Below are 19,686 nucleotides of genomic sequence, written 5' to 3'. Positions count from 1 at the left end.
TAGTGGCGTAGGGGCGACTCGTAAGGCGAAGAAAGGCAATGACAGTATTCCCTCTCTCTCACCTTCTACAAAGAAATCTTCCCTCTTCATACTCTCTCTCTCTCTCTCTCTCTCCGCTACTCTCTACTCCTTTTATATATGTTCCGTTTTCTCTGGCTCCTTGCCGTAGTGATAAGAGGAACAGTGACGGTATTTCTCCAAGGTTGTCGGCACAGCTAGGATCGAAAAGGGGGGTTGGGGGGTGCTCTCACCAATCGATAAAACGCTCTAGCTAGTTGCCGCCCTTTTTTCCTTTTGATAGTTACGGCACCCGATATCCTGGCTTTCTACAAGGAAAAACCTGACCCCCTTCTCATCCCTCCCTGCCTCGGAATAAATAAAAAAAGAGGGGGGTAGAAAATATGGCGCGGAAGCCCCCACCCCCGACTAGAATAACATTTTCCGGGCGCGAGGATATCAAAGGGCGCGTGACACGGCCACCCAAAATATTTCTTTCTTTATTTTTATATACAATCCCCCCCCCGATCACCCCTTGGATTCCTTCTACCCCTCTTGAGGGGGGAGAAATAAACAATTTTAACACTCCCTCTTGCCTTTATATAACAAAATATAAAATAATATTTCGTCTTAAACGGTCCCCCCCTTTTGGTGGATGGCAAACTGTCTATTGTATTTTTAGGTTAAAGGTTAAAGAATTAATTTTTGTTAATTTAATTTTGTTTTATTTACAATAAAAAAGAGAGTACAACGAGAGTTAAAAGTGCACTAGAGATTTTATTTACAAAAATAATTTTGGTAAATAAATTATCTTGTACACTGTTAACTCTAGTTGTGTTATCTTTTTTATTGTAAATTATAACCCTAATTAATACATTTATTAAATCTAAAGAAAATACGATACACGTGCTACACTACTGATGTAAATAAAACAAAATTAAATTAACAAAAAATTAATTCTTTAACCTTTTACCTAAAAATACAATAGACAGTTTGCCCTCCACCAAAAGGGGGACCGTTTAAGACGAAATATTATTTTATATTTTTGTTATATAAAGGCAAGAGGGAGTGTTAAAATTGTAATTTTGTGCAAGTGGCTAGTAATCTAACTTTATTATAATTATATAGTTATAATTTTACACGGTTTTCTGCGCGTGACAACGCTCTGTTATTTATCAAACATCCCCGAGTTTAAAAATAACGTAACTTTGAGGTTACTCTGCTATGCATATTTGTTTACAATATTTTAATAATAAAAAAAGATAATAATAAATAATAAAAATATAATAAATATTCTTAGAGATTTTAACACTTTAAATTCGATATGTATTCAAGTTAAGATATTTTGAAACTCAGCTAACACGTAATTGAAATGATCTTACCTGTTTTGTGACGGAATCTATAAGACGAACGTGAAGGTCCTGTTCTTGTCTTACTCCTGAAAAAATAAAACCATAATTAGGGGTTGACAAATAAAATATTAATTAGAGGTTGACAAATAAAACATTAATTAGGGTTTGACCAATAAAACATTAATTAGGGGTTGACAAATAAAACCATAATTAGGGGTTGACAAATAAAACATTAATTAGGGGTTAACAAATAAAACATTAATTAGGGGTTAACAAATAAAACATTAATTAGGGGTTAACAAATAAAACATTAATTAAGGGTTGACAAATAAAACAATAATTAGACAAATAACACTAAATTTAGAGGTTGACAAATAAAACCACAAAAGTTACTGACAATTAATTTTTCCTTTATAATTATTAGCCCGTGCTTAAACTCTCTGTAGATGGCGTTAATAAGCTAAACCCCTGAAAGCTAGCTCTTCCCTGAACAGCGTTGTAACGCGTGTAGAACACTTCTACAGGCGTTTTTAGACCTTTTTCTCTTAGTTTCTTAAGTGTCAATTAGGCTTAACCATATTATGTGGCATTACTATCAAAGAAACTATTCTATTAATGAGATGACAGTATTGGTCGATTGCTATTTTTTTCCCGGAGAGGTTAAAAATGAAAACAAATAACACGTTCGGTTTGTGAGGCGAAAAAGCGTAATAGATCTGGCGATCGTTTGACCTACATTATTGTCGAAGCGAAGGGCGCTAAAGATGAAGGTGCGAAGGAGGTCAGTGTGTATACTCTTGAGGGGGGGGGACTATTGATTTTATTGTCCACTCCTTAAAGGAAGACGACCCGAGAGATGGTCGAAGCTATAAGGAAAGGAGGGGGTCACGATTGGCTTTTCGGACCCCGGCCTTCACCACCGATTTTGCAACTCCGTACGCTAGGAGTAGACGCGTTTGGAAAGCGTAAGACCAAGACGATTCGTAGTTGCGCCGCGAAAGCGGGGTATATCCCTAATCCTTCGGAAGTCTTAACGGAGGTCCTGAGCACGTCGCCAGCTTGACTGTGTCTACGTGCGGACTTTGAAGGGCTTGAAGAGTTCCTATCTTTCTTCGGCTATTCTCTCTCTCAGCCGATATAAAAGGAGGCAAAAAAACTTGGTAGATTTTTAACGTCCTTTTCTTCTTTGGCGTTTGGAGAGAGAGCCCATTATAAAAAGTGTTCCTTCGGGAGTGGTTAACAAGTTCAGTCCCTGCGGACGAGGCCAGACGCCGAGGTTACCACCACCGCCGCTATCTAAACGACCACAAGGCCGCCGAGGAAGGTCTGTCCCCCCAAGATGCCAGAGAGAGAAAGCTCGTGTCCTTCCCCGAGATTGGAATCTTCCGCCGTTGTAGACCAATATTCCTTATCGACGGATATTTTAACCGGAATCGGGTGTTGTGTTATTGGCTTTAATAGACAGAGGCGCCGAACAAAATATCGAGCCACGGACAAAGAAGAGAGAGATGTTGTTTTCAGATAAAAAGTTGATTAAGAGCAAATTGGATACACCTATTGTTTCCTTAAGCGCGTCCATTCGATATTTTTACAGCTTGGAAGTTTAGACATTTTACTTATTTTATACAATCAAAATTGTTGAAAATTTAAATGCTAATGTGATGGATGGAAATTAATTTTGTTTTTTATTTTCTGAATTTAAAAATTGGCATTTAAATTATTGATTTTTTAATAATCAATGGTTTTATCACATTAAGATTAAAGGTATGATTAAAAATAAAATTATGCACGATCCTAATTAAAACTAAGGATAAAAAGTTAATAAAGAGTGAATTGGATACACCTGTTTTTTTATGGTTGCAGGCGATATTTCTATGTTTTAAAGATTTGACGTTTTAGCTTTTTTATAAAATCAAAACTAATCGTAATAAAAATAATATTAATAAATTATACGCGTTAGTTTTTTTGTTAATTATTAAAATATATAATGTTTTATGACATTAAATTTAAAGGGAGGATTAAAGTTTTATTTTCAATAAGCTTTAGAATCTTTAGTAATCATGAAATATAACCAATTTGATGCGAGCTTTATTTTTTGTTATCAATAAAAATGAATAAATTAACTTATAACTGAGCCTTGCTGTCTCGTCTCATTTTTAAAAACATAAATCGGCCTCATTATTGTTATACTTATGACGTTCTAAGGTTAAAAATCGCCATTGGATGATAGATCATTTCGAATTTTTGTGAGGATTTGGTTCTGAATTTAAGTTGTCGGTGGTGGAAGATTCTGGTCATTGTTTACGTCTACGTTGATTAATTTCAACTATTAATTTATGTTAAAAGCATCAAATACATCTAAAAGTTCAAGTTTCCTAACGATAGTGGCAATGAATTAGATAATTACAAGGTCATCTACATCATTATGAGAATTCTAAACAGCAGGATGGGAGCAACCATAATCAACAAGTTAATAGTTGGGAAGTATTTCAATCACCAAAATGAAGCTACTGCAGATAAGTACCATTTTTAATGTTAAGTTTCAAGTGAATAGTTAAATTAAACAATGAAAATATGCATTTTTTTAACATAATTCTATAAGTTGTATTAGCGATTACTTGGAACTATCCCTTTAATTTTAATCACCTCGATATATCAAGTCTTTTGACAGTTCTTCTTGTTTAAATGTTGCTCTTACGTCACAGTCTCTTATTTTTACGAGTCTACGAGCGCGCGCTACAGTCGCTAGGGCAATATAGCTTTTTCTAGCGGGCGTGCAAATCGCTCGTGCTAAGAATATACGAATAAAGCTTGGTCTTGTGACGTAAGAGCAATATTTTTACAAAATGGGCAAGACCAATTTTAATTTTATAAAATCAACTATTAACTTTTTTTAAATTTTAATTCGGCATCTTAAGAAATTAATTATCCCTGCTGGATACAATTGTAGCAATTAATATTATCATTATTTAAACTTTATAATTTCGTAATTTTCAATTTGAGTGACATCATGGCGGATGAGGGATGTACCGACGTACGCTCGGCCATCGTGCCAACCGCAACCCGAGGCAGTAGGGACATTAAGCTTGATCCGAGTCTGAAGGGAGACGTAAGAACTAATCCCGGTCGTAACGCGCGGATAAAGCCGCGAGCATCTCGTAAAATTGCGATCTCTCCATCCACGGACGCGGGAGAACCAAAAGTAGGACCCTCGGAAGGGTGCAGCCCATTTGTAACTGGGCGTTTAATCCGGACGACGGATTGTCAAAAAGCTGACGAGGCGGAAGAATGGAAGCCGTTTTTGCGGACACCCATAAAACGAGAGCCAGAATTCCAGAAGCGAAATAGCTCTCTTTCAGCCGGACTCGAGCCCTCTAGTGGTGGGGAAAAGCGTTGATCCCCGCAGGCCTTTGTCAACGACGGGCTTTGCGTGGTATTATTGCGCGGGAAGCTACATTTTGACTTTGAATCGTTGGGAGCCATTCGGAAGGAAACGAGCGCGGATATTGGCGCCGGCCACCTAATTGGCCGGAATAAGGAGGCGATTTTCCACAGGGTCACTTCCGGTTAACTTCACCTCGCTCGAGGAAGTGTCCTCTATCGCGGACTCATTCTACGCCCCCCCCCCTCCTTCTCCCCTTTTTTATGTTCCGGTTTTATCACGCTTTGATTTCTTTCGATCGCCGATACTATTACGCTGGATCAGGGTCGTCCCTGTGTTTGGATAGGACAAGGGTGACGACAGACATTAAGAGCCCCGTCTGAAAAATGCCATTCATTGTCACGCGGGTTTCAGCTGTATATTTTATTGGCGAACTTGCCTAAGATAGATACTCGGTGCTTTCCGTGTATTGCAGAAAAACTGTGATAGTCGAGGCTTAAAAAACATTGTCACAATTTGTTCCGTTATTTTCACTAAATCTTGTAGATGATAATATCTTATTTTCGAAATCTTTACGAAGTCTTAATGATATTAATTTTAATTTACTAACCATTTTTAATTACGTTAATTTTTAAAATTCCACGAAAAGGCCGTAACTGAGAAATTCCCCTCCACTCGAAGCTTCGAAAACCCACCACTAGAGGTTTCAATCTTAGCCAAGATCGTTAATTTGCATGCATTAATGATTATCCTGTTTGGGGAACAATTATAAATTCAAGATTTTTTTAATGGGTCTTGACTTAAATGATGGAAAATTTATTGAGTATGTTGGAATTTTTTTTTAGAAAATGTTATCTGCATTTTGCCTATTTTAAATAAACTGGTTTAAAATAATAAAAATTCAATGAAATTTTAAAATGAACATAAATTGCATGTATTTAATTAACAATTTTCAAAATATGAAAATGGTTATAGCTCCGAATATATTTTTTTAAATATAATTTGTTTCCAACGTATACCACAGTGGCAATAACATTTTTTACAACAATGCGTTACAATGTAAATTTAAGAGTAAGTTGCAAATTATTCGTTACCACCTTAATTTGATTATTAAACTAACGACGTAAGCGCTTACGTTTAAAATACCCAAATATAAAGTTTCGTTGCTTTCCGTTTCGTAGTTAATTAGAAATAATTAGTAGAACGCCGAAACCATTGACCAAGGATATTACTGGTATAACCTACCAGATGCAGTTGGAAAAAATCAGAGAAAACCGTAGTCAATGACGATACAAACTAGGCGCGATAAAATTATCGTTAAAAATAAAATCCGCAGTATAGACGCTGCACGTAAATTTAATTTTGAAATTAAATAAACTTAACGACGGTATTTCATCACGTGAGTTACATTTTCGGAAAGCCCACGATCATATGAACAAGACAAATATAAGTAGTTTAAGTTTCTCTTCCGATAATATTTTTGCAACTTACTCTTTAACAATTGGGCAAAATAAGTGAATGATACAAGTCTGCTTACCGTTGGCGTACAATAGTTGAAGTCTGTAATGAATTCCATTATTCGTCTTCTGTCCTTCGGGTTCCTGCGCCACAAACAGAGAAAAACTCGTGTCAGAAAACCACTCCATGATATACAAACAAAATAGGAACTTTATATTATACACATCCCATAATAGCTAACGCGGTGTACAGTGTTCCGAAGTGGTAAATGTCAGGTGTTGAATAATGTGGTAAATACTGACATGGCGAATAATACTTTTACTGGCTAATATGTCACAGTGGCGTAGCCAGGATTTTGTTTCGGGGGGGAGGGCACACCATTGAAAAAAAAGTAAAAAAATAAAAATATTTGTACGTACCACCATACGTTTCGGGGGGGGGCGTGTGACCCCGGTGCCCCCTCCTGGCTACGCCACTGATATGCCAAATAGTGGCAAATAATAAAGATTTAATAAAAATAAAAACACCAACGAAAAAATATATTTGTGCTATTTGAGACAAATATACTGGATTAGTTGCTAGGTTTTGGGCTAGAAACTCAATTATAGCCCAATCTAGTTTTTTCCTGAGTTTGAATTAATCTGCTATATATATCTTTAAGGTGTTTTAAATGGTTCTTTTGTAAAAAACTGAAACATTATTTCACATGTAAGTGATGCTACATATTTGAAAGAGTTAATTCAATATTTAAATTAAATTAATTGTGATTTGAGAAGGAAAATTTTAAGTTACTCCTTTTAGTCAAGTTACTTTCCTAAGTTGTGACTGATATTTTTACCTTCAGTGATATCAACTATGGCTCACCAATCAATCCTAGATAATTTACAAAAGTGTTTCAACTGTTGAATTTACAATATTAAATACTTTTGATGGTAATCAACGTTTGTGAAATAAACTTGTAATTACTTATTTTGGCTTATTTAAATTACTGATTACTTGTCAATGTCGACATATTTGCCACTTTTGGCCACTGACATGGACTTTATTCTAAAAAAAGTGATATTTAGGTAACACAAGCGGTATAGTGCGAATAGGAAATATATCTTAATTACGTTCGTGCTTCCCCCCCCGCACGTGTTTCCGTTTAAACCACCCATTAGAAACGTAATTAAATATCTAAGCTACCAAAATAAAGATCCCCTTCATAATAAAAGAGACCACATACAAACAACCTTATACGGCAAATAGGTTCAATATTTAAAATAATATATTTACACGTCGCAAACAACGTTTGGTATAATGACTATAATATTGTGATTAACATCGCGTTATAATTCAGAAGACAACGGAGCTTTTAGTTCTTTTCCGCTCGCCTCTCTTAATAGAATAATTCCTCCCCCAGTCAGCAATTCGCGTTTATTTTTCTATTAAATTCTATGACGCACACCTTAGTTGATTTTGCTCTATCCGTTCAGCCTTTGAGATTAATATATTGACTTTGCGTAATAATCAAACGCGTATTACACGCACTCGCGTCCACTGTCCATAAAATAAGGCTTCGCTTCGCGCCGCCCTCTCCCTGGCCGCGAGCAAACACTATAACGGGTATTCTAATTCCATTAGAGAGGGCGCGTAACACGTGTATCATAGCCCATCTCTCTGGCCGTTATTCCACTCTTTCAATATTAGGTAAACATAAGGGGAGCGATCGGTTTAAGGCGACCCCTCTCGCTCATTGTTGGCGAAAGTCGCCTTGACGATTTAATTGGCAGTTAGCGTCGAAGCCGCCGATCGGGTATAGTTTGCTTCGACTTATATTGGAGACGCGCGATCGGTATTCGGTTTTAAATTGAGTCAAAATCGTCCCTCTCTCTCTGCTATATCCGCGGCGGGTCTTCTTTATTGACATTGGTAACTTTTCACCCACTAGTAGCGTCTATCCCGTTCTTCTCATTTTGATCAAAATAGCCCGGGCTTTTTTACATTTGGGGGGGCATTGGGGATTTCATTGGAGGGGGGGGGGGGGGAGGCTGACACATTTTTTCTATTACACGAAAGAAGACGCCTCTTGATTGTTCAAATTTTCCAGCCTGGCTGATTTTACGAGGGTCTCTAGTTTACACACACTGGAGTGGCCCACTTTTTGCGTTTCAAGTGGTTAATGTAGCGATGTTAGTTTTGGCAGAAGTATATAACATACCTGTTAGAGAGAAGTATCCGTCTCCCTACCCTGCTGCGTGTTAAGCCCAGTTCACACTATACAATTAATTGGTCCACTTAAATGTATCCAACTAATTGTAAGTACGAAAATTGTATAGTGTGAACAGAAAAAGTGGGAACAATTGTTACAATTTGTCTGTTCGCACTATACAATTTTCTTGCTTACAATTAGTTGGATACATTTAAGTGGACCAATTAATTGTATAATGTGAACTGGGCTTTATTCTCTGGCCAACATGCCAGAATGTTGAAAGATTTTTCCAAGGGGGAGGGGGCTATTTTCATATCACAATTAGTGCGTTAATTGCTCGTGATAGGGCCGTTTGCCTCGGTGTAACCTCTCTGCGAGCACCCATACTGAAACATTTACTTTTGCCGACTTCCGCTGATTTTTTAAAATACATTTAAGAATAAAATTAGGGCTGGGTTAAATACCTCATTTAGTGACTTAATAAAATTCTTCATTGGGTAAATGTGTTTTATAAATAAGTAAATATTCCCAGGGCCGGCGATAGGAATTTCGGGCCCCAAGTAAGCATTCTCAGGCCCCGGCCCACCCCCCAATTTTTTTTACTCCAAAATTTGTTTGTCTTTTTTTTTGTGGAAATTATCAGAAACTTTTAGTTTGGCACCCGGGCCGGCGGGCCCCTTTCGGAAGCCCGGGCCCGGGGTACTTTTGCCCCGCTTACCACCCCCCCCCCCGCCCCTAACGCCGGCCCTGAATGTTCCTACGCATTTTAATTTGTACATTTACATCGTAAGAGTAATACACGGGGTTAATATTGAGCCATGGTTACGCGAGAAAATAGCATCCATTAAAGGGAATATAACCTGCAAAGCAATCTTTAAGGAAGACCCCTTCAATTTTTCAAATTTCCCTGTACAGTAGCGCCAAAATTTTTTAAAGCCAAAGGCAAGAGCGGCTAGATCTGCAAACGTTGGTGTTCCACACCAAATACCTGAGGTTATATTCCCTTTAAAACAAGATTCCAGCCTACAAAGTTACGTGTTTAATTTTTATGGTCTAGATTTGATACTTCTCTCATAAGATATAAATCATATTATTTGCGTTTTCATTAATGCTTGCAATTTTGATTCTATTTTTTACGTCGAAAAAAGTTCTTAAAGGTATAAAAATATTAAGCTTTGCTTTCGTTCCAAGATTTAGAATTATAATAAAAAATTAAGGAAATGTTATCATTTTTTAAAGATTCCAATTACAAAATATAAATACACCGTTCTTTAAAATTACTGTAAATAATTCCAACATAAAATATAAACATTAAATCCTCTCTCAAAGCAAATAACAAAAATATCAAACTTAAAATGAAAAAAAAAAAACGTGTTTTATTTTCCTAGGTGCGGAAGAGACTCTTAGAGGAAATGTACGCTCTTTTCTATTGTGCGCGTTTGTACAGTGGCTTTAAAAAGTATTTTGAGAGCGGGAGGCTTTTTCTCGTCCTCGCTGGTGGCCAGTCGGAGCACCCCTCTTTCATAATGTTTACGAAATATTAACGCTTGGCTGAATCACTGGGAGCGTTTTACACAATAAAAGCCACCCCCGACGCCACCCTCCCAGGCGCACGTAGCGGACGACGCTTTCTCGTCTTGCCAGCGGGAAGAGATAGACAATTTCCCTCCTCTACGCGGGGCTTACCTGGCATCGTCCTCGTAGGCGCAAACTAAACCGTCGTCGTAGGCGTAAAGAGAAGAGTCTGGCAAGAGCGTCGGTGCAGCTATTGAGATTGTAGGGTGGTTATATGTCAGGAGAAATGGGTGTTCCCTCGGGAGTTCGGGCTGCAGCCACACGGGAGAGGGACTGGCGCGTCTGGGAGGGGTCCGTGAGACTCCAATCTCGGAGAAAGACACCCAGCCGCAGCCCCGAAAGAAGGTTGGCATTGAAAGTCCTCCTCCTCTCTCTCTCTCTCTCTCTCTCTCTCTCTCTCACTCTCACTCTTGCCGGTATCGCGTGTGTAACAACATTGTTTTAGCCGGATCCGCTGGCTTAGGCATAAATGTGTACACTTTCGCGTTAATGCGAGTGCACTCTATTGATTTTCTTTTTTTGTCTCTTACTCTTCTCCTCACCATCCCCCTTTTTTTCCTCTCTTCGGTGTCTTACTCTTGTTTTTTTATTTTGTAAGGTCTATTCTTCAATTCTTGCTCCTCGACCGTCTCAAAAGGGGTTTGCATTTCGTAGAGATTCAAGGGCGATTTTCGTGTCAAAATTGTTTCGGAAACTTGTTTTTTTGTGGTTATGTTACGGGTCAATTTGATGAAATGAATGGGATCCCCCATTTTCAATTTTTGGGGGCCCTTAGAAATATTTTGTAGGACCCTTTTTTACTTCTTTAAGCCCGCAAAACCATAGTGATTTCTTCGTAATATTTAAATTTCTGTGCTTTCCGGGATATATTTCAGTAAAAGATAAAGGAATTTAAAAGCTAACCCCTAAATATTTCGCTAATTGTTGTATCTGTGCTTTCCGGGATATTTCTTTAGAAGATAATGGAATTTAAAAGTTGACCCTCAAACATTTCGCTAATTGTTGTAGAGATTCCCTTTAAACTCTCTTGTCGATTTAGTTTAAATAACGATTCTTTAAACTGTTTAATTGAACTAAAAATATATTTGAAGCCTCCGACTAAATATAAGAAATATCAGACGAAATAGGTTAATATAACACAAATAGTTCATCAAGATATGATTAATGCACCCGGTACAAGATTTAAACTTAGTAGTTAAGGCCTGTAAAGCCATAACTAATATAATTTGCGTTATATTAAAAGAACAGTCTTCCTAACTATTTCGTTTTATAATTCTTAAGAAAGAAGTGTTTTAAAATGTTTGTCATACTTTGCTTAGCGTAAAAATAGAAGTTTAATTAACAATTACCCCAGAAAATTCTTGCTAAATTTTCTTACAATAAAAACATCTTTAAAACTTCTTAAAGCTGATTAGTACGTTTTTTAAATTGTTCGTTTAAGTTTTTCTAGCCCTGTAAACTAAGGCCATGAATCAATTTTAAATTTTAATTTGTAACGATTGCATTTTAATCAATTTTCGCTCACAACTTGATTTAAGGTTTCTGTGTCAATAAATAAATAATTTCTAACGATTTTTATCAGTAGATTGTATCAATTTTGATTTATTTTATCTCTTTATAATTTGTATTTAATTTTAAATTCGTGAGTAGAATGACTGAAACTAACAATGATAAGAGCAAGGAGAGTTACAATAATGAAGCCGTTGCCTTTTTAAATAATTTATAGCATACTCAAATAAAAACCAAAGAAGACAAAAATTCGGATTTAGGAGATGCCCCAATTTTCTTGGAAAAAGTCTAACGGTAAGTTTATGGGCAAAACCTAAAAACGTACCCCACCCACGTTGAATTCTATTCCGTTATTTCTCTGATTTAGGCGCCCCCCCCCCCTAGATGGCGCTAGAGAGAAAAGGCGGGAATGGGTGGCAAAAGAGAAGGACGCTCTCTTGAAATGGAGGGTGCTACGTAATGGGTGCAACTTTCTTATCGAGTTAGGCTAATGAGAAAGGGGTCGGATAGTCGTAATTAAATGCGGTACCTCCACCTCTCTCTCTTCATCTTCGTTCACTCGCCTATAGATGTCGCTCTTAACTCTCCCGTTTTTCCCTAGCAGAGGCGGATATCTTTGGAAAACCCTCTCTCTGTCGGTACCAGGTCTATCTCGGAAATGTAGCGGAGTTAAAATCTACAATATGGTTTCGATTAATCTCGACTCATTTGCTCGACACAGAGCCGCGTGTATATACGCGGATAACCGCCTCAACGCCCTACAAACCTCACGTTTTAAGGTTCGCTTCAAACTGCTTCCCGAGCGGATCTCCCTCCAGATAAAACTATCGTTTCTCGAAACCCCCGTGTTCGAACGGAGCAGCTGGTACCTTACTGGCCAGCTTTTCCTCGGCTGCCAATTAAGTCGGGGTTTCTCTTTCCACCATCAACCGAGAAGAGGCGTCCTCATTGCGAATAGGGAGACTTTTAAACGCGTGGCGCCCCCCCGCGGCGTCTTATGTTTTGCATGGTAGCTTTTAATGAATTTAATTGCTCGGAGAGCTATTCGTTTCTTGTCGTTAAGCCCGGGCTTTCCCGGCCAGTTCCGCTCTCCAGCCTGCCCGTAACGACTCGGATTAAAGTAAGTTACTCTTCCCCGTTTCAACCTCTCTTACTTTTTTCCAACTCGTCTAGCTATATAAACGGTTACCTAGACGGAAACCTTTCGCCCCTTTTAAAAGTGTTCTTTTTTCTGAACACCGAAAGAACCCTTAACTGTTAAATTTAGGAAGAAAATGTGACTTTTTAAAACTCTTTTCAAATTAGATATACAAGATATTTCCGCTGATTTACGCTATTTTAAATTAAAGCCATTTGAATAAACAATGAGTAAAATTTAATTTTAAAGTCCCTTATTGATTAATGGATTATTCAATAAGGAGTAACAGTAAGGAGTCGCGTTGTACGACGATTTTAAGGCGTTAGCGTGAAGCCAGCTAGAGAATCGGGGTTGATAATAAAAGGGGGTCGGCATTGGGTCTTTTTCGCGAGTGAGGCAGCGTCTATTTGACGTCATCTGGTTACTTCAACCCCTTTTCCCCGGCTGTCATCACGGTGACGCGTTAAAGGCTCGCGACGGCGAGCGTTGACGAAGAAACGAATTACGCTTAATTTCCACTAGCGCGCGTAGAGAATCAACTCTCAGCTTGGGAACGTACAAAGGCTTTTACGCGCGTCATAATGCATTTTTAATTTAGCGCGTAAAAACCTTTGAACGTGTTAAAGTTGAGTAACGCCCCGTTATAGCGCCAGTGAAAAAGTAAGCATAATGCTTAGTTTCCACTAACGCGCGTAACGGTGCGTCACTAGAATCAATAAGACGTTTTTAAGAAAAATACATAATTATGTGCGCTAGTGGAATCTAAGCTATTGGTCTTAAGCTCGGTTTCCACTAGTGCGTAATAATGTATAATGTAAAAACGTTTGTACGTGACAAGATTGAAGTTCGCGTTAGTGGAAATTAAGCGTAAAGCTTTGTTTCCACTAACGCACGGAACGGAGCATTTCTCAACTCCGTCCTATGGAAAACGTTTACCAATAAAACGCGAGTTAGTGGAAACTAAGGGAGACTATTTGCTTAAACGCTCGCTCTAAAATCCAGCCTTTAAAATATTTGACAGTGCGACTCCTTACTTGTCCTCCGTGGCAAAGGAATTAGGATAGTGTTTGTTGTAGTAAGAGTTGCCCGTGTGTGGGCCTGCGTCTTCAGTGTATGGATGAGGTGTGTAAAATGGTTTTTGTGGTGAGAGTGTCACCTGACCCGCATCCGCAGCCGACTGACCTGGTCCTTTTCAACGAATCCAACGAAGGCGGTGCGCTCGACTTCGACGGGTTGTCCCGCTTTGTCGTACAGCGCGATCACGAAGTGGAAGAAGTTGCTCTTGCGCAGGTTCGACGGAGGCTGCTTCTCGAAGTGCGCTCGCCCGAGACCCACGCTGCAAAAAACGATTCACATTTAGTGTACTCTCTCTCTCTCTCTCTGCCGCTAAACAACAACAGCTATTGAATTTATCACTTCAAACTGCATGCTCTCTAAACTCTACAATGCGACCGTGAATTTCGAACGGGGTCGATGCAACCAGAAGTTTACAAAATATTTCAAATACATAAGTATCCATCTTCCTATACTGCTAAAAGTCGCCAGGTGACTTCGTGCCTTGATTTTTATAATTATTATTATCATTATTAATATTATACGCGTGTAATTTTAACATTTTATATCATCAGGCGGAGTAAAACGGACAGTAAATTTTGAGTTGTGATAGGGTTTGGCGATAAAATTGCTCCATTTGAAATCCAACTCGAGTCTGCCAAGGTACAATGTCTTTCAGTTAAGGGATCTATTATAAGCTTCTGGTGCAGCTAATTCACACCATAAGAAGTTTTTTTTTAAATCGTATCATTTGATAATGTACAACATTAAGTTACACATTCTTTTTCGTGCAAATGTTGTGTCTCTAGAAATGCATGAAAAAGAATGTGTAATTTAATCTTAAGATATAAATGTTTATAATTATTTTTATATCTAGGCTGTACATTTCTTAACAGCTTCTTAAGTCTTGGTTAAACTTTTATCATTATAACAACATTATAATAAATTAAATTTATATAGGTCTACTATAGGCATATTTATTTATATTTCATTCAGTTTGATCGTTCTATAATTTCTTTTATAGAGCTCGCTTTAACTGAATATGCAAGGCATGTCCGAAATATCTTTAATGCTTTTAAACACGATCGATTAAAACAATAACTCTTTATATTTTGTCAAATGAAAAAACCAAATATATAGGGAATAAGTTAAAATATTAATACGAGTTAATTTTAAATTAAAAATGCGGGTTAATTTTAAATTAAAAATACGGGTTAATTTTAAATTAAAAATATGGTTTAATTTTAAATGTAAGAATTTCGGTTTTTAAAAATCGCACCCTAATGGACTATTGAATCTTAAATATAATCATAAACTTCTGTTATTATTTAATGTTTACTGTTTTAAAATTCGGCTTAAAGGAGAACTGTCACCACCCTAAAATTGGTTAAAAACTATTTAAATGGATAGAGGACGTCCGAAAATGGTTATACAAAAAATTTCATGTTCCAGTATTTGATTTATTATAAGCAACCAAATTCCGTGTTTTATCCCCCCCCGAATCGAGAATCTCAGAACCGATTGGTTGAACCTACCTGCAGCGCCATCTCGTGAACGAAATATTTTTTCCCCGGTTTTATCGTTTTCGGTTGGAACTGCCGTCTACTACGACATTCTCCTTGACTTTTTAACCTACTTATATTGGTAGATTGTAGTTAATCGTGTTCTTAATATGCCTTACGCGCCTCCCTTTCTCAAATTTTTGCCGCTTCATTCTTTTGGCGCTGCACGTAGGTTCAACCGCGATTTCTGAAAAAATTTAAGCCGTTTGATGTAGGTTGCGGAAAAAGCAGCGTCACTTTTTAAATACTTTACCAATAACTATCAAATTTCAGTGACATAATTATTATTATATTTTCTATCTTTCTGTAAACAAACCTCGCAAATTTTGGTTTTGGTGACAGTTCTCCTTTAAGAGGTTTGATAATCTCATTCTATCGATCAGCCTCAGTGCATTTTGGCTTATAAGGCAGTTTATCGAATTGAACGTTATGTAAATAATAAATTTTTTAGAATTTCGTACGTGTACGAAGCAAGGATGAGAGACCCTTCCGATCAGAAGTATTCAATTCCCTACGTGGTTAAATGCACAATATAGTGAGTTACTAAAGCTATTAAATAAATAAAATTGGATTTATTCATAAATTAAAAAATACATTTTACATCCTCAGGCGAAATACGAAAATGAATTGCTCCAAAGACCAAATTTAAATCTAACTAAAAACAAGACAATTCTTTTTTGAATCAAATAATTTTCCTCAAATCGGAATAAAGTTGTAATTGGATCAGTTATAAAAAAAATGAACCAATATTTTATTTTAAAGATTAATTTGCTTAACCCCAATATTGGATAAAATATTTGAATCAAATTTGATCCAACATTTTTGCGAGAGATACGCTATAAATATTAAGCCGCGAAGCGTATAATTTTATCCCTTTGAAAACCGCCTGATGTTACAATTTTAAAGCTTAGAGGGATACTTATAAATATTATATACTTCTGAGAGTATTTGTACGGGGGATTCCTTCCTTTCGCCGTGACGGTGATTGGCGAATTGGGCAGACGATCGTTTTCACATGAAAAGAATTTTCAATGAGAAATTCAGCGCGATTGAAAAGCGACAGGCAAGAAGAAAGGTTTCTCTTTTCAAAAAGCCGATGGGGAACAAATTGTGGCGTTTGTCAAAGCCCCTTTGTTATTGCCGTCCAGATCACCATTATTCTCCACGAAACTGCCCAAGTATCTCACATTATTGCTTGTTATTGCCGTCCAGACCACGAAACTGCCCAAGTATCTCACATTATTGCCAGTGTTTTGTACACATATTTGATCCCCAAATAACGAGCAACTTGAATACATATATTTATTCAAATATAAGATCTTTATTGTTTAGAAAATATTTGATTTTTGTGGGCTAATCAACGATGTAAAGTTGTCAGTGCCAATTCTTATTAGTATCTATTCGTATCAGTACTAATTCGTGTCAGTGCTAATTCGTATCAGTACTAATTCGTATCAGTACTAATTCGTATCAGTACTAATTCGTATCAGTACTAATTCGTATCAGTACTAATTCGTATCAGTACTAATTCGTATCAGAACTAATTCGTATCAGTACTAATTCGTATCAGTACTAATTCGTATCAGTACTAATTCGTATCAGTACCAATTCGTATCAGTACCAATTTGTATCAGTACCAATTTGTATCAGTACTAATTCGAATCAGTACTAATTCTTATCAGTACCAATTCTTATCAGTATCATTTCAAATTTACTAAATGGGCATAGATAATTCTAATTATTATTATTATTAATTATTACAATCAGTATATGGAATTCAAGGATGGATTGTATCATGCAGTATCAATTCTTATCAGTATCAGTTCTAAATTTACAAAAAGAGCATGGATAATTCAAAGATTTAAGTTGGAATTTTAATTATTAAATTATTACTGTCTTAAAAAATTTTGTTTCTGAATTAAAAAAATTGTATCATACAGTATCAATTCTTATTGGAACCAATTCTAAATTTACAAAATAGAAATAGCTAGTTCTAGCGTGCCATTCTCTTAATAAAATTATTGCTGCATGATGTAACTTTGTATTTGATATTTAAATCGAATAAAAATGAATTTTAAATTGAAATAGCTGCCTAAGAAACCGCTCTTAGTGAGTGACAATACTTTGAAAGCGAATAAAACGATTTCGGACAAGCTCTTGCATTTACGGGAGATATAACCATCTCTATCGTATTCAATTTGATACCGTAAAGTAATAACGATGTATATTATATTTCAAATGACAATAATAATTATAATTTTTGTAAAGAATACGGTAAAAATAACGCGAAATCTTTCTTCTATGATAGTGTAAATAAACGTAATAAAGACAAAGAGAAAAATGAGCGTGCGTATTTACCTGGCGGCGGTTTGGTCGAGCATGGCGGGTTGCATCCATCCGCTGCGGACGGCACCGAGCTGGGCGGCACCCAGCGGCTCCTCTTTCAAGGTGGCCATGGGCCCCCGGGGCTGCAAGGGTCCGCCCAGGGTGCCGACGCCGTCCTGGGCGTGATGGTGGTGGTGGTGGGCAGCGTGCAGTCCGAACATGGTCCCCGGCCTGGTGGAGCGCTGGAAGAAACAACTGGCAGCGGCGGCGATGCCGAAAGCGGTGGCCGATCCCGCCGGGAGCGGTGACGACCTCCAGCCGACTTCCACGGCGGCGGTGGCGGGAGGACGGAGCCCGATCCGCGCGCTCGACGGACAAATTCGCGCGTTCTCTCGCCGAGAACGTCTCAGCCGTTCGCGATCTTTAAACTCGAGATCAAAACCAAAGCCGAGACTGGCGACTAGCTTCGACTAACTAGCTTCGACTAACTAGCGAATCGCTGTTTAGCGCGTAGACCGACTTATTATTCTGATAGTAACGTTCATAATTTAAAGATTAATCTCGAAATATAAATCTACCGTATTGTCATTGTCTTCATCTTGGAGAAACTGTTCGATATTTTCCTTTTTCAATAACGATTTCTTTTCGCGGGATCAATTCGATCTTCTTAGTCCAAGAGCGGCTCGGGGACGCGTTTCCTTAATCTTCTCCCGTTTCTACGAAGCGAGAGGGTGTGACTTTTTCGCGTCCTCGATGCTGTTCGTTAAAGTCGATTGAAAGAGTTGTCGCTGACAGAAGGGTCGCGAATTCCTCGGGACAAAATTCCTCTAGGGTAATTTGGAAGGGCCCAAATCAGCGTCGTGTTTCCCTCGTTCCGGGTGAAAGGGGACTCGGCGTCGTCCCTAACGGGGCCAAATTTTCATAGATGGTCAAAGGCGGTTTTGTAAGGGGGTGGCTGTCCGTACGAAAAGGTCGCTGGTGGCGTCGCGGCGCTGGTTGTCCGCCGGGGTGTCCCTTTTCTTAGGGAGTCCGGATCGCCGCTGGGATTTGAAGGGGAGGCTTTCCCCAATGTCTCTGGAGGAAGATAGGCGGAGGAACTCTGGCGCTGTCCCCGCGACGGGATGACTGGGACGTGTTTGCTCCCGGATTGACTCGAATCTCTGTCCGCCGAAGCCTGCCGCGCCACTGCTGCGCTCGAGATCGCCGCTTCTCAGTCCTATGGCTCCGAGCCGAGATGTCGTAGCATCGGTTCCGAGCTGTCGGTCCCAATTGGCTTTCGCTCAGGGAACTGTCGCTTCTATAAACAAGAGAGCTTCGGGATTCTCTCTCTCTCGGCGTGCGACCCCCCTCTCGCGCCTCCGGGTCTCTCTCCGCCTCGCGCGCACCACCTTCCCCCCTCCCCCTCCGCCCCTGTAGAGTCGGCTTCCTCTCGCGACTGTTTTCGTTTTTGCCGACCCCCTTTGCGCTATCTCGCTTACTGCCGCGAGCGTGGGCTTGGTTTCATCCTTCTCTGGTTTGGGGGCTACCCCTGCTGGTAGTGTTTTAAACAGATCCTTGTCGTTGCTTTTAGGGCTAGGGTCACTCTCCCGATCGGGCTCTTCCCTCTCTCTCTCTCTCTCTTACGGGTTGTCTTCTGTCCCCCCGTTTCGACAACGACGACGATGCGACACCGCCGTCTACCGACGATTATCGATACTACTATTTTACCTCTAAATCCTCCTATCTTCTACTTTATCCGAGGAAGACTCTCCCGATTTTAAGGGTGAGTCTATTTTCTTTTATTTTATTCTGGAATTCGTGGCTAATTCGTAATTTTTTTTAATCCGCTCGGGATAAATTGGATTTTAATCGGTTTTTATTCTACGCTAGATAGTATCGAAGCTAATTTTTCCGCGACGATCTTGAGGGACGTTATCTAGCAAAAAAAAAAAGGAAAAAACGTTTCGCGAGAAAAAAGGGCGAAGTTCTGGGAATTAGTCTATCGGCGTTGCGGCCCCGCGGTGATGAGAGTCCCCGAATGGCTGTCTTCCCCTCGCTGCTCTGGGATGCAGCCGGGAAGGGGCGATTACGAGGGGGGGGGACGCAAAAAAGGGAGCGCGTCTGTGTGTGCGCGCTGGCGGGCGATTAGCAGCGCCCCTCGACGG

At 38.8% G+C, this 19,686-nt stretch overlaps 1 protein-coding gene across 3 annotated transcripts in view; it reads right to left on the bottom strand.

The window, feature by feature from the left end:
- Positions 1-18,027, bottom strand: part of kn (EBF transcription factor knot) — a 96,051-nt gene extending 78,024 nt beyond the window's left edge. For all 3 annotated transcript variants that reach the window (XM_090172500.1, XM_090172501.1, XM_090172502.1), the window contains exons 1-4: positions 17,576-18,027; positions 13,785-13,938; positions 6,269-6,332; positions 1,380-1,435 (exon numbers count right to left, since the gene is read on the bottom strand). In XM_090172500.1, coding sequence (XP_090028626.1) covers positions 1,380-1,435; positions 6,269-6,332; positions 13,785-13,938; positions 17,576-17,763 — 462 coding nt within the window. In that variant the 5' untranslated portion in view covers positions 17,764-18,027. The remainder of the gene's footprint in view (positions 1-1,379; positions 1,436-6,268; positions 6,333-13,784; positions 13,939-17,575) is intronic.
- Between the last annotated feature and the right edge of the window lie 1,659 nt (positions 18,028-19,686).

This window comes from Leiobunum rupestre, chromosome 4 (assembly GCF_980474605.1).
Source record: "Leiobunum rupestre chromosome 4, qqLeiRupe1.1.hap1, whole genome shotgun sequence".
NCBI lineage: Eukaryota > Metazoa > Arthropoda > Arachnida > Opiliones > Sclerosomatidae > Leiobunum > Leiobunum rupestre.
The sequence above is the reverse complement of the archived record's forward strand: the minus strand, read 5'-3'. Positions and strand labels throughout refer to the sequence as shown.